Below are 15,538 nucleotides of genomic sequence, written 5' to 3'. Positions count from 1 at the left end.
ATCAGGAGGGTATAAATAAATCAGAAAATGCAGCAAACAGAGCTACTAAAAGCAAGCAACAGAGGCTCAGGGCCCAGCGTACAAAAAGAAGGACCGAGCAGAGGTTTATCTGCAAAAAAAAAAAAAAAAAAAGCTTTCATTTTCCAAGACAGGAGTGGAGAAGAGAGGAGTGATGTGGTGGAGGTTCACACTGTCATGTTTCACAGTGGGGGGACGTGAGAGACAGATGAGGAGAATAGCTAAAAGTAGTGAAAGTTTTCAGTGCAGGGAGGGCAAAAATGGGTGATGAGACAGTGGAAGCGTGGAGAGAGTTCCACACAAGGAGATTAGCAAAGTTAAAATCACAGTGTGAAATATTATATTACAGAGCCTTAAGAGGTAAAACTCGCACGGTAACTCATTAAATCAAGTCAACGCCGTGCCTTCTGCCTTCTCTGCCAACGCGTAGTTCATAAAGTGAGCCGAGAGGTTTAGGATATTGTGTTTGCTTTAGCGGACCTTCGCTGCTATTTCCAATATTGCCGAGATGAGAGGCTTCCATGGCCGAGCACATCATGGGGGAGAATAAACACACATCTAATGGGAAACATGTGTGTGGGAGATGAAACGACCTCCCTCATATGAATGGGATGAAATATAGACCTATGTCCCGCAGAGCTCCAATCACGGCCGTAAGAACTCGGCGTGGAGGGGAAACGGCAGACCCCCGACAGGCTCCCTCGCTCAAACACACACACACACACACACACACACACACACACACACACACACACACACACACACACACACACACACACACACACACACACACACACACACACACACACACACACACACACACACACACACACACACACACACACACACACACACACACACACAAGTTGCCAATATGGCCATTCTGGAGCGGATTCATGTGGAGGCTGGTGTCTGACAGTGACATCTCCATTCACTCTTCAATTCTTTTTCTCTTCCCAACATACATGGATGGACACACACAGACATGCGCACACACACACACACACACACACACATACATACACACACACAGAGCCAGAGGCCATGGGAGGAGGAGCAGAGCTGGGGCATAAAAAAGCCTTTCTCCCCGCCGCGGGTCTCTGTGGGGTTTAGCATGGCATTATGGGAAGATTAGACTTTTAGAGTGCTTTACTATCTGATGTCATTGTTGGTTTTACGTTGTCTGGATGGCTTGTGGAACTCGGACCTGATGGCAGGCACATTTCTCTCTGAAAGGAAAAAAAATGCCCAGGGTTGCAGTTGTGATTGATTGCAGGTTCCTATTGTATCTGTCTGCCGCAGCTCTATTGGAAGAAGAATTAGTTGGACAAAAACGCATGGAAAACGCTCCACATTTGACTCCATCAATCAAGTCAGCAATCAAAATAATTCAATTAAGAGACTTAAATCCCGCTGGCTTACGAGTCCCTGCTCCAATGGCCCAGAGACAAACTCAATTTACTGACAATCCATACATGATAGCATTAACTCCACTTTAAGGCTCAAATCTTTTTCCATTACTTACATTTCCTAAATATCAGGGGAAATTCATAGGAAATAGCTGAGTTATGCTGTTTACTTAAGGAGAGTGCAACTTGGAAAAAATCAAATAAATGAGGGCAACTTCAAATGCAGAATGAAATTGCAGACGGGCTGTCCAGACAAGTAAACTAATTTGCAACTTGTTTAGAAGGAGGACTTATTTACAAAACACGAGCAAACTTTACAAACGTTTTTTTTTTCTTTTTTTTTTTAAATAGATGTGGTAAATGGCTGTACATCAGAAATGCAGGATTGTGGGCAGACTGGGGGAGAAGTAGGTTGCTGAATATGTGTGTAATTGTCTTTTTCCCCCCGTTTCCGAGGTGTGAAAGGGAATGCGGGGTTGAACTGGGGTGTCCCACGGAGAGGCGATTGAAGCGTCAGTCACAGCTGCCACACAGAGCCCCGGCGCACACCAAATCCCAGGCCCGGCCACTGCGGGCGGAGGAACCAGGGCCCGGGCCTGGGAGCAGCGGGAGTCCCACAGGCCTTTTCTTCCAGCCCCTCTTCAACCAGCACAAGAGGGGACCAGGATCATGCTGGGAGTTTGCTTAGAAAAGGCTGAGCCAAGGCTTGGCAGAATGGGTTAACGGAGGCACACACACACACACACACACACACACACACACACACACACACACACACACACACACACACACACACACACACACACACACACACACACACACACACACACACACACACACACACACACACACACACACACACACACACACACACACACACACACACACACACACACACACACACACACACAAGCTCGAATGCTTTTTGGACTGTGTCTTGCCTGTGGGCATGGTGAGAAAAAAAATGAAGTTAAGGAGGGAAAGGAGGTGGTGAGGGGGGGCTGAAAGATAAATCAAACTTCTGAAAATTTAGGACGCACATTCACAGAGACACGGGGAGGAAGAGAGCGAGAGAGAGAGAGGAGCTGCTCAAACTAGATTACAGCAGAAATGAGTGGTTCCTGCTCCATGCCTGGGGAGCCTAATGATGGCAAAGTCCCCAGGATTATACACTGTGCCATTTTCATGCCCCCCCCTCCCCTACTAATAGTCTCCATGTCCTGTCTCTGTATGCCATAGATGGATTATGATGCTTTATAATTAACGTGCGGGAGGGGGAGGGGTTCGTTTTCAGACCGCCCATCTGCCACGGTGACACACTTACGGGGGGTATCCCATGGGAAAAGAGGACTGCGACCGCACTATTCCATTACTTTATCATCCTATCATTCTATTATCCTACCACTCGATTCAATTACCCCGTCACTCCATTAGTGTACTCATAACACTGAACAAAGAGGTCCGTGATGATCATTAATGATATGTTCAGAGTCACCCGGCACGGTCATGATTCATCCAGTCACTTCTTGTAAAAGTATCGGCTGTGGCAAAAGTCAGCCTCAGTCTGGTTCTATTTCACAACCCACAGGTAATCGGCAAAGTTTATATTATATTATATTATATTATCTTTTCTGATCATTTTTTTTCCACAAATATTTTGCTAAATTACTAACCCTTTTAAAATTGGAAAAAAAGACAATCAAATATACTCCAGACTTATCAAGACAGAAAAACTCTGTAACCAACACAAACTGGCTTATTCATTGTCAGTTTTTAATCTTAAAATTTCTGTTCACAATGCTTCAAATACTGTGAAGTTTTAGCCTGCATGACTTTGTGATAAACAGAATCAGCCTGAAATTATTTAAAAACATATAAATAAAATTTTTGTACTTACAAAGACTTAAAAGTTCCAGAAATTAAAAAAAAAAGTGAAGCTCGTATGTTATGAAGAGAAGATATTAGAGCTTTATCTTGTGAACATGTTTGGAAGTTTCACAAACTCATAAATGGATGTGGAGTTAAGAGTTTATTACAATCTAGAAACTAAATACATCCCAGTTTTTTTCTGTTCAGTAAACTTTCAGAACTTTTTTGAAATTAATGTGGAAAATTTTAAAGAGTAAATTGATCTTGGATTTTTATTTTCCTCTTATCACATACTTTTGTCACTTTTTTTTTTAAGTGGCTCAAACGTCAGGAAAATGCTAATTATGACAGTTTAACTGTATTTGATCAATGTACTTTTACGAGTTGTAACTTTAATTTAACAATATATTTTTAATTTCACTAATTGAGGTTTAAAGTTGAGGTTGGAAAAACTTCTACAAAAAAAAACTCTAGGTTAAGATTTTTCATCTGAATCTTTTTTGTTAAACAGTTTTCAGACAAAAGAAAACTTTACAACAGTTAAAAAAATAAAAAAAAATCCAAAGGAAAGCCTGTATGCTTGGATCACCATTTACATTTCCTCATTCATTTTATTTGTTAATAAACATGAACTTCCCACCCCGTCCCGCATGTTTTTGTCATTTGTTTGAGGGGCTCCTCCACCTCTTTTTCATGACGTCGTGGCCCACTAAAATCACAAAGGGCCTTTGGAGCGCCACAAAGTTTTGAGGGTGAAAACAGATCCCTGGATGCCTGTGACAACTCCTGACGTCTTAAAGAAGTTAAAGGAGCGGCGGTGCAGCTGGCTGTTTAAGGTTTTTTTTTTTTTCCCCCTTGCATGCTGCTTGGGGCTGGCATCTGACGAGGTCTGCCTCCTCAGCACAGAGGGGTTCTGTGAGAAAGAGTTAAGTCTGTGAGGTCAGTCCGGAGGAGGAGGTTACCAGCTCCCTGAGTCGGAGCCGCGGGGGTAATGGTTTTAGAGATGGCTGTCACACAGATCCGTTCCACTGTCCAATACCGCCGCTGATCTCCACCAATCCAAGTCTACTTGCTTTTCAATTGCTCAACTTCTCTCTCCCTGTCCTCCTTTCTTCTTTTTTTTTTTTTTTTTTTCCCCCTCTCCCTCTCACTGACACATGGAAGTAATCTAGGAGCTCCACGCTGGACTGAAAGGATGTGCGGTTGAGCCCAAGGCTGCGTTTCAACGCTCTACATTAGCTTCCTTTCCTCTCCCGTTTAATCCCCTTATTTTCAACTGCTCTTATGTAAAAGAAGTAAGATGGCAAACAAAAGGCAGACTTTGCCCATTCAACTCCTTCCTCCACTTCCTGTAACTCTGCATCCCTTCATTTTTTTTTTTTTTTTTTTATTTCTTGCAACTCGGCTTCGGGCTCAGTTGAGGCGGCGAGCCGAAATCTTTACGGGGAAGCGTTCCAGCGCCGGCCGCTCGCGCCTCTGCTTGGCAAAGCCGGAGCTGGTGGGGACTTCCTGGCTGCTGCCAGCCAGGCCTCCGTCTAATGAAGCCGGGTCGCTAACAGCCTGTAAGGCGGCCACTGTTCAGCCACTCCACACTCATCCACCACTCGGCCCTCGGCACTTTCACAGGGGCACGCTGGCACGCTCCTAACACTTCCTTAATGCTCCACTGTGGCTGGACAAAGAACAATGGCACATCAACATGCGCTCTTAAACACTCATTCACTTCCATAAGCTTATTGCTTGTCCTATTTATATGAGCCTTTGGCGTTATTCGACTCCGGAGTGAAAAAGGAAAAAACAAACAAGAGCTCACATTGATTTCGCTAACTTTATATTTACTGCACCAGGTAGCCCCCCGTTCCTCCAGTAATTAGTGTTTGTTTTGGCCCATTAAGATCACACATTAATGTGGTTTTACTGCCTGAGAATGTTTCTGCTGCGTAATGAACTTTGCACTACTTGTCACACTTTTCTGTGACTCACGACAGACAAGCCCAGCACATGACCCGTCTCGCCCCAAACGTGGGAGTCGAGAAAAGTGGTTTAAAAGTCTGCTTCTCATACTTATAAACAAGTCATGTGCACAATTAGCCACAAAGACGCACTTCTGCATTTTGAAAATACAATTCTTTTAATAGCTCATGAAGCTGTGATTTTGAATTTTAAATTCTAGATCAATTAAAAAAAAATTTGAAATTGGAAATGGAAATGGAGAAAAAGCAAGTATGTGTTAAAATATGTGAAACGCGAGACAAACTTTTGGGATTAGGTGCATGTTATCAGAACCTAGAGAGGAAGTGATGTGGAAATAGTTTTACTTGAACCTCTGACACGTTGCTATTGAACTGTGTGGTGTTATCATGCCACGATCTAAAGAGCTCTCAGAGGCATTCAGGGGAATGTTTATGAATGCCTGTGAGCCTGTCAAGGGATTTAAAAAAGATCAACATTAAGTACAAAATCACCGAAGATCTGCTGTGAGAAAAATCGACAGCAAAAGGAAAAACTGCAGATTTTCTCAGGACTGAGCGTCTGTAGAAAATTCCGGCCAAAGGCGAGAAGCTTGGTGCCAAAATCTTAAAAAGTCTTAAACAAAGGAAAAAAGTAATTCTCAAAAACATCTGCAGGTCACTCTTTTAACAGACGGTGTTAAAGGCATTGCAGAAATTTGACCTGTATGTCGATAAGCAGTCGAAACTCTTCAGAAAAATATAGCGAACAACTGCTTTAGAAACATTAGAAAAAAAAGTGACAAAAATAAAACACTATTAGGCAAAACTGGTGCACGTGACTGTATATGAAATCTATAAATTGTCGTGGAAAAGAAAATTCTTTTTTAATCATGTAAAAAGAAAATAAATCTTTCCACAAATGTTTTTGTTGTTGTTGCTGAATCACAAAGAATTAATCACAGAGAAGTATGTGGTGTGAAGTTTACTTTTTATACAATGGTATGTGTCTGGTCAGGATCACTGTAATCTCGACTAAAAATATCAAAGTATGGATTCGCTTTTCAAAAGTTGCAACTTATTGACAATGTTGTATCAGAAAAGTTATATGTCTTTATAATATCGGGATGCTACATTTACGTGATGGATTTTATGAATATTTTCTAGACTGATTAACAAAGTAGCTGTTGATTATTTTCAGTCATTCTTGGGGAGGTTTTTTTTTTGTGTGTTTGTTCAGCTAATTGACTAATCCTCCTCCTCCTCTATTCTTCCAAATGATTCACTGTGTTCAGCTGTTGTCTCTGTAATACATACTGAAAGAAAAACCAACTGGAACTGTGGTGGAGAGCCGTCACGAGGACGTCAGGCGCAGAACAATACGGGGGGAAAAAAAACAAGAAAAAGAAGTCATAGGAATGAGTTTCAAATGCTACTCTCAAAAACGTCTGGAAATGAAGCTCAGTTTTGGTGGCGGCCACTTCTTGAATGTAAAGAAACGGCTGCATCAAATACACAGAAAAACAGAATGATCAGCTTTCAGCGATGTGGCAGCCAAACCACCGGCGGGTAAAGTGGGTCCATCTGGAGCAAAACCACGGGAAAAAAGTTGCCGTTTTTTTTCTCCCCCCTCCACCCACCCACCCTTCCTATTGAACCAAGCTGAAGCCCTGCACCCGTCCCCGAGCCCAGGTGCTTCGTCCAGATAACCAAACGAAGGATCCGTCGTTACACGCCACTGAAACAACAGTCGCGTCGACACAGGAGTGCACGCACATAAAAGCGAACGCAGCTGTCCCCCCAGCGAGACACAGGGTGCCTTGACAGGACCGAGGGCCAGTTGCTTTCCGCGAGTATTTCCCATTGGCCGGGCCCGCTCTCCTTCTCTCTGAGAGCGAGGGCTCCAGCTCTAAGTCCTCTCTGTGTGTAATGAGATCTCTATCGGAGGGGAAACACGATCAGAGCCTGAAGGGTGGAGAGAGGGGGGACTTCAGGAGGCATAGAGAGAGAAGGTGAGTGCCGTGAAGGGGTAAAAAAAAAAAAAAAAAAAGAGGGGGGGGGGGGACAAAAACAGGCTTGCAACCCTCTCAGCGGTGACCTGCACCGCCAGCCGGCATGCAGAGGACGACCAGGTTCGCAAGGACTCTGAACCAGATCCTGTTTTTCGTCTGAACTTTTCATCCGGCTCTTGTTCAACAGGTTGCGGTGGTTCCTCGCTTTTTTTTTTTCTCACAGTTGCAGTTTGTTTTTTTAACCTCTCACAAGAAATCCTTGTTACACCTCAACGATGGCACAGTAAAGAGGACGGCAAGTCGTAGCAGGGGAGGCAGGCTCTCATAAAAAAAAATGTTTGCTTTGATTACTGCAGCCTCTAACAACAAAGATAAGGAAGAGGTTATGTTATTTTTTTCGCCTCATTGTCTCAAACTAAAAAAAAAGAAAAGGAAAAAAAAGAGTTTTCCAAATTCCCCCAATTAGGAGAAGCTAAACATGAAAGCGAGGCTAACAGCGGCCAAGTAAAATCATGCCGCTTTGGAAATGTAGTAAACAGTGGGCTCGCTGTCTCATCATCTCGAGGAAAAAAATAAAAAACAAATGGCACAAGATTGTGTCTCTGTTTGGGGGGGGGGGGGGAAATAAACATATTTGCTAAATATCACGGCGGTAATCAAGTTCAGCTTAATCTCAAACTCACTGAACTGTTAAACCACCCAAGCACGATACATAAACCAAACCACTCGGCTGTTAAACTTCGAGCCAGACAGCTGAGGTCAACACACGGCCCAGTACATCGAATGAGAGGAGGCCCTTCAAGAACCGAGGCTGGAGTCAACTCCTACACCGAAAACAAAAAGCCTCTCTTTCTTCTGTTATTTGGTGTTCTTCTGCGGGCGTCGAAACCAACAAGGAGGCCCCCGGAAAAATGTCCGCCAACTGTTTCCAAGCCTCATCGAAGGGTTCAAAATCAGTGCAGCAGACTCTGGGCCGGGCCCCGCGGCTGTTTCCTCAATAATGTTTTTAGAGGTGTGCGAGAGAGTGTGTGAGTGTGTGTGTGTATGTGTGTGTGTGTGTTTTCCGTCTCGCTCGTCGTCTTGTTTGTCCGCCGTGCTTCTGCACAACAGGCTGCAGCATTAGCTACAGGTCACGAGGTAAATATTAGCTGAGGAGAGGGTGAGAGGACGAGAGGGAGCCACTCATGGCAACCTCGTCAGATTATCATTAAATTGGTATCACTGCGGCATTCCTGAACACTCTCCTGTGTGTGTGTGTGTGTGTGTGTGTGTGTGTGTGTGTGTGTGTGTGTGTGTGTGTGTGTGTGTGTGTGTGTGTGTGTGTGTGCGCATATTGCTATGAGAGCTTCAGCCGAAGCGATGGGACGTGATCAGTCATAACAAAGTGACATTTTCTACAAGTAATCCCACTCAGCTAAATGAGAACTAATCCGATTTGCTCTGATCAAATGTTAGACGTTCTTCACCGGCCGGGGGAACGACGACACATCCAGCCGTCTTCCGAACAGTCTCCCACTCCTCCTCCTCCTCCTTCTTCACCTTCCCCTCTCCTTTCCTTTCAGTCATCCGGCCTCAAATTAAATATCAAAAAGGTCTGATGTATCCCGCAGCAATGAAACTAAAATGGGCAGGATGCACCTTCTTATTACTTTCTGCTTTCAGGGCGACGCTACAAAGAGATGATGTATGTTGCCTGTTCGAGCACGCTGGGAGGAAATCAATTAAGTAAACCCCAGTTATTGATAATGCAGAAGTGGGAGTGATAGCATCCTCGCATGGAGGATCCATAACAGCAGGAGCGCACAGAGGGACACATACACATACACACACACACACACACACACACACGCACACACACTTACGGAGAAAAACATACACACATACAATAGAGGCCCAAACCTGCTGGTTTCCTCCACTTTGTCTCATAACTCATGGCCTGTGGGGAGACGCTGGTATTGTTATATTTTCATGCGCATGTGGTACAGTGTGCGAAGCAGAGGGCCAGATTAATTTATTAGCCCAGGCGGCAGTGCTCCCCAAAGTAGGAACAAGGAAGTGAGGCGTCGTAAATCTCGATAAGTCACCAGATAGTGTACTGTACATTTCTATAGGTTTCTCCCTCCGTTATCGCCGCTCCGCAATATGGGCCACGACGCCGAGTTTATAGTTTATAACAACAAGCTGTGAGGATGGATGCTGATCCCCGTGCAAGTACTCCCTGAATTCTTTTTTAAACTGCGCCCAATGTTGCTGACTGATACATTTCAGAGGAAAAACAGGTTTGTCTTTTGTTATTGTAAAGCCTGCACACAGCAAGGTAATTGTCTATTGTTTCCTAAACGCAGAGCAGCAGGATAATTAGCTTGAGAGAACACTTTGCAGAGTGCATTATTGTTCCGCTGTGAACTTTATGAAATATTCGCCCAGCGTGGGTTTTCTTTCTTCTTCTTCTTCTTTTTTTTTTATTTTACAAGGGGGAGAGTGCAAAAACAGATGGATAAATGATCCTCCGGTCCCTAAAAAAAAAATCCCCAGCATGGTAACCTTCTGAAGCATTTCCTCCAGGTGACATCATCAATCAATAAATCCCCCCCCCCCCCCCTTATTTTTACTCTTCTCATGTCCACCCATCACTGTAGGTGTGTGGCTTTCGTGTGAATTTCATCTCTGAATATTAATGTTGTGTGTGTGTGTGTGTGTGTGTGTGTGTGTGTGTGTGTGTGTGTGTGTGTGTGTGTGTGTGTGTGTGTGTGTGTGTGTGTGTGTGTGTGTGTGTGTGTGTGTGTGTCCTTTTTCTGATGACGCTCACTGTTCCACTACCTCTGCAGCCTCAGTCAAATAAAAGCTGATGGCCCATAGTCTTGCCATTAGAGTGCAGGCCACACACATACATACACATACACACTTGGGTGAACACGGCAGCAATATTCATACTCACTGACTGCACAACGAGCTCCTATGACATCTGACATTTGGGGGATAAATCATGGATTCACTTGAATGAGCAAGTTCTAGTTATAAGCTGGTCCAGCTACTCTCCATTTCCCCTCGGTGCTGTGAGCTCAACTGAAGGTCAGCTCCTACCATGCACATTTGCCTTCCTTCTTTTTCAGTGTTTTTTTGTTTTTTGGGGATTTTTTTCCCCTTCAAAGGAGCTTTCCAAAATCATGTAAATGTGGGAGTGGAGTGTAAGTGGGTGATAATTGTTGCCAGAGTGTAATTTATTATCAGTAGTCAGGGCTCCCATTGCTTGTTTTGATGGGAATAGAAAAAAGAATTTAAAAAGAAAGCCTGCTTGCCTTTGAAAAAAAAACAAAAAGTGGTTTAATATGAAGAAATTAAGCTGGATGGGAACCGCAGTTGCACAGAAAATATATTTTCAAGAATTCGTCTTTCTGAGGTCTGAAACTTTCTTATCATGCATTTTCTTTTTTCTTTTTTTTAGTTTTACCAACAATTTCAAACTTTTGAGGGCTCGATAAGAGTGTGGCCCTTCTCACTCCTGTTGTAAGGGCTCCAGAGAAGGATTATCCAGTGCTACGCCTTGACACACTTGGCAGAGTTTACACGACTTTTCACCTTCTTTTCTCGACTCAGCTAATTACACCAATTACTAGAAATTGTAAGGAGAGGGGAGACCAGGCCACACAGCAGTGAGATACGAAGCGTCCGAGCACACTTTGCCACCAGTTTAGGAAAATAAGAAAATGTACATAAACTGTTGCAATTAAGCATCGAGTGGAGTGATTTAAGAGAGGTCTCCTGTGTGTTGTATGGGCCTGCTCTTAAGGCGTTTTGTGGGTTTTTTTGTTTTTTTGTTTTTTTGTTAGGGGAGGGGGGAAATTCCCCACTGGGATATAAATCAACACCCAAACTCTGCAACGCAGGCGTGACAATTAAAACCAAATTACACATTCTTTTTGATAATTGTCCCATTTTTTACGCAGAATTTTAACTCCAGATCGCATACAGAGACAACTTTTCCAGCCATGTCAGACCCTCTCCATTACGCACACAATACAATCACACACACACACACACACGCATACACGCAGACGGGCGTGTGGGGAGGCTTACTTGGAATTCTGCGAGCTCCAAATGATAGTCTCCAGCGACTTGGCCGAAGGTAGCGCCGACCTGCACATTAGTATAAAGATCCAGAGGTAATACTTCCAACAGCCGAGTCCCGCCATCGTGATGAACGTGGAGACAGAGGAGCCGGTAACTCGGGAGCGGTGGACAGTGCGGCTGGCAGCGTCTCTACGTGCGTTCTGCCCGGTGGGAAGGTGAGCTACGATCAGTCAGGAGCATGTGAGGTCGATATCAGATACATGTCCCTCTGTCCGACTCCTTGAAATCTGCCCCAGACCCCGTGTCCTTGACTGACTTGAACGCCGGGGTCTCGATAGGATGTACGCCGAGGCGGTCACCCCCACCGAGTGTCCTGTATGACCTGTGGCTGCGACCGAAAAAGAAAAGACCAAAACGGACAAAAAGCTTCCCCTGCGTTCCGCCCTTTGTGGGGACAACTCAACGGTAAGATCCGGGAGGAGCACAGCTCAGGTTCGTGGAGACAATCAGACGATGCGGCTGCGCTGCGCCGCGTCTTTTGTCAAGACTCCCCTCCTGACGGCGCCTGTACCTGTCGCTGGATATAGCCTACAGATGACCACATTCATCCATCAGTCACAACTCCGCAGCACGCCAGGAATCCCGAGGTCCACTTCATTCCAGTGTTGTCTTTCAGTCCTCCCCCCTCCCTCGCCCCCCCTGTGCTATTCTTCCTCGCCCGGTTTCTATTGTAAATCTGCCTCCCGGCTCTCAGCGCCGCTCCGCATGTGCGTTTGCGCTCCGGCGGGTGGTGATCCAGCCGCTCTAGTCCAACTCCTGCATGCCGCTGCTGCGTGGCCGGTGCGTAAACCCACAGTGCGCCTCCTTCTCGTTGTCGCTTGGTCACAGAACACCCCCCCCTCCTAAAAAAAAAAAATGAAAATAAAAAAAAAAGTGCAAGGGGGGAAAGATCACACTTGCTCTCCGGCCCTCTCAAGGTAGCTCTAAATCAGCTCACCGACATTTCCGAGCCGGTATGTTGTTGTTGGTTTTTTTTAACCCCCTCTGTCTGCAATGCTCTGCGCTCCGATGTGTGCGGCGGCTCAGGCTCGACTGTAACCGGAGCCGAGCGCAGCGCGGAGGGAGACCAGCCCACAGTGCGCGCCGCGGCCAATCACCGCGCTCTGTCCGAACTTGGAAGCAGGAAGCGGAGGCATTTTATGGGGACGTGGAGGGAGTGGAGGGGGCCGGAGGGCAGCCGTGGTGCTGCTGCTGCTGCTGCTGCTGTTGCTGATGCTGCTGCTGATGCTTGTGGTTATTGGGTCGAACCCCCCCTCCCTCCCTCCACCTTAACCCGAACCATCGACGAAACTGAAATGGACTTGGGAGTTATTCGTCAAACTTGAAAGCTTTGGTTAAAGGAAACCAGTGTTGTTGGACAGTCCGTGAAAGTGATTACAGGAGCGGAACTTTGGCCCCTTTTGGTCTTAAACGTGCTTTCACAGCTTTAAAAGATTTATTATTGTTTTATTATGTTGCTTTATTGACAATAAAGCTTTCCAAGAGTGAGTGTCTGCTTTTATCCCATAAAAATCCTCTCGTCCTGCTGGATAGAATTACAGTATCTGCTATTTTGGTTGCTTCTTTTGCCCTCACTGAAGGGAATGATGATTAATGGTCTCTTTGGATCTCTTTCTAGTTGTCCCCTTTTGGGATAATGAACTGCATGAGAACTTAGTCTCCAGTGTCAATACACAATAGGCGGTCGGTAGCCTGTAGTCATTGGGCCATTCATTCATTGAGGGAGAAATGCTTGACACATAATTGATCATGTCCATGTCTGTGCCCCCTTTGTGTGTACCTGTGTGTGTGTGTGTGTGTGTGTGTGTGTGTGTGTGTGTGTGTGTGTGTGTGTGTGTGTGTGTGTGTGTGTGTGTGTGTGTGTGAGAGAGAGAGAGAGAGAGAGAGAGAGAGAGAGAGAGAGAGAGAAAGAGAGCGAAAAGCTTCCCCTTATTTTATTGCATTTATCCAATCAATGCTGCCCCCTAACGGTTGTGATGACATCCACCCACAGCCGACAGGATGGTGATTCAGTGTAATTGGACAGGACAGAAAACAGGCATTTAAAAGACATGCTTCATAGTCTCTGAAATAATTTTTTTATTATCCAGCTGGGTGTTGACAGCACATAAATCCTGACAAAACAACTAGCTCACAAGATTCTCAGTCAAACCATGGCACGCTCTTGGTACACGCCTGTGTGTGTGTGTGTGTGTGTGTGTGTGTGTGTGTGTGTGTGTGTGTGTGTGTGTGTGTGTGTGTGTGTGAGGTGAGTGAGTGAGTGAGTGAGTGAGTGAGTGAGTGAGTGAGTGAGTGAGTGAGTGAGTGAGTGAGTGAGTGAGTGAGTGAGTGAGTGAGTGAGTGAGTGTGTGTGTGTGTGTGTGTGTGTGTGTGTGTGTGTGTGTGTGTGTGTGTGGGAGCCAGTGTTACTGTAACAGGGGCCACAGAAATGCCACGACTCCATCCTCAGGATCCTGGCTAACAGACCATCAGAGTGTTGTCACAGTAACTGTAAACACATGGCCAGTTGCCACAGAGCTGGCATGTCCCATCACGACACCCGGTGCCTCTGGGATACCGGACACCTCCATGGCCAATCAGCCAGGGGGGGGGGGGGTCACATATAGATACCTGATCTGCTGTGAGCCAATGAGATACCTTCCCGTGTGTGGCCGTGATGGCTCCCACAGCTGCGAGCCAATACTAAAGTGACCAATAGAATTGTGGTCTGTAATGGATGATGTGGGGGGGGGGGGGGGGGGGGGGGGGGGGCATACCAAGCTATTGTTGTAAGAGTGCAAACAGTGTAGACAAGCAGAATCAAAAGCACCCCGACCAGCCAAGGGCAATATCATATTCAGATTTGCCTGGGGAAGCACCCAGTGTCGTCTTTTACCACAGTACTACATGCGACACAACAACCAAACATCATTAGATTCAGCACAAGAGGATTAAAGAGGGGTGTGTGACAGATAATGGACCGACCACATCACTCTACATAAACACAATGGCTTCATGCAAAGTGAGACACAGGATAATTCATGGGAGGACAAAGGAGTGAGCTGAGCATTGCTTTCATGTTAAGTCACTCCAAGGAGGATGGTTTGAGTCCCGTCCCGTCCCGCCCCATCCCTCCCTTCAGACAGCCACCTATGAAATAGTGTCGTTTTCAAGGAATGAGGTCATCGTGTTAATGTGTATAGGTGGCTGCGATTAGAGCTGCTATAAATAGTCTGGATGTAGTTTGATACTTCATACAATATGGAGAATCTCAGCAGGCTGCGGCTAAAGTTTATTTTCGCAAGCTGTAATTAATTTATGACTCATTTTAGACCACAAATTGTTTTGGAAACAACCCCGTGTCACGTTACAGAGTGTAACACTGACATCTTCCATTGCTTCATTTGTCCGAGCAACAATTGAAAAGTTAACTAAAACCACAACATGTCAGCCTCTCACAGTGTTGGAAGGTTTCATTGTAGTCTACAGCTGTGGCTCCCTACTGCGAGACCGGGAACCTTTTTGGCAGAGGTGCTCCAGAGCACAGTTGGTGTCCGAAACTCTGCCCGAACTGAGGTAGTGAAAATTACAAAACCTCAATAAGACTCTGTCTCGACTTTAGTTCACATTTTTGTCAGCTCCTGCTTTTGTATGTTAGCGTGAGTGGATGTGTCTATTGTTTTTTTGGCTTCACTGAAATGTTATTTTAAATCAGAGGTCAAAGGATCCACAGCCTGTCAGATCAGGAATCTAGTGAATCTCCAAGACAAAACAATTGGTTCATCCTCTGGGCACGTTGAATATCAGGTCTAATACATAATAGATGATTTCACTCAATGCCAAACAAAAAAAAAAAAAGATCAAACTGTAGCGAGCGCCGGGGGAAGCATCATGTGATCAACATGGGGATACATATTGCTAATATATAACTGTGCTATCCATAGTTCGCACTGCTAAGATTCACCAAAATAACAACACATCTTCCATGCAGGCAAGTGGGACTTCATGTAAACCAGGGATCACTGATGTGTGTTTGCCTTTTCTGCCTTGAGGTGATCAAAACTTGATTTTTAGGAATTTTAAAGCAATGAGACACTATTTTTGAATTTACAGCCGAGAAACCCGTTGTTCGACCGCTCCTGCTTTTGTATGTTGGGGGCGTCCGCCAGCG

At 45.3% G+C, this 15,538-nt stretch overlaps 1 protein-coding gene across 1 annotated transcript in view; it reads right to left on the bottom strand.

The window, feature by feature from the left end:
• efnb1 (ephrin-B1) overlaps window positions 1-12,524 on the bottom strand; it is a 66,729-nt gene extending 54,205 nt beyond the window's left edge. Inside the window, exon 1 of the mRNA XM_080501807.1 lies at window positions 11,335-12,524. Within this exon, the coding sequence (XP_080357933.1) occupies window positions 11,335-11,450 (116 nt within the window). The 5' untranslated portion in view covers window positions 11,451-12,524. The remainder of the gene's footprint in view (window positions 1-11,334) is intronic.
• Window positions 12,525-15,538: the final 3,014 nt, after the last annotated feature.

This window comes from Blennius ocellaris, assembly GCF_963422515.1.
Source record: "Blennius ocellaris genome assembly, chromosome: 9".
Taxonomy (NCBI): Eukaryota; Metazoa; Chordata; class Actinopteri; order Blenniiformes; family Blenniidae; genus Blennius; species Blennius ocellaris.
Note: the sequence above shows the minus strand (reverse complement) of the source record. Positions and strands in the feature narration are given on the sequence as shown.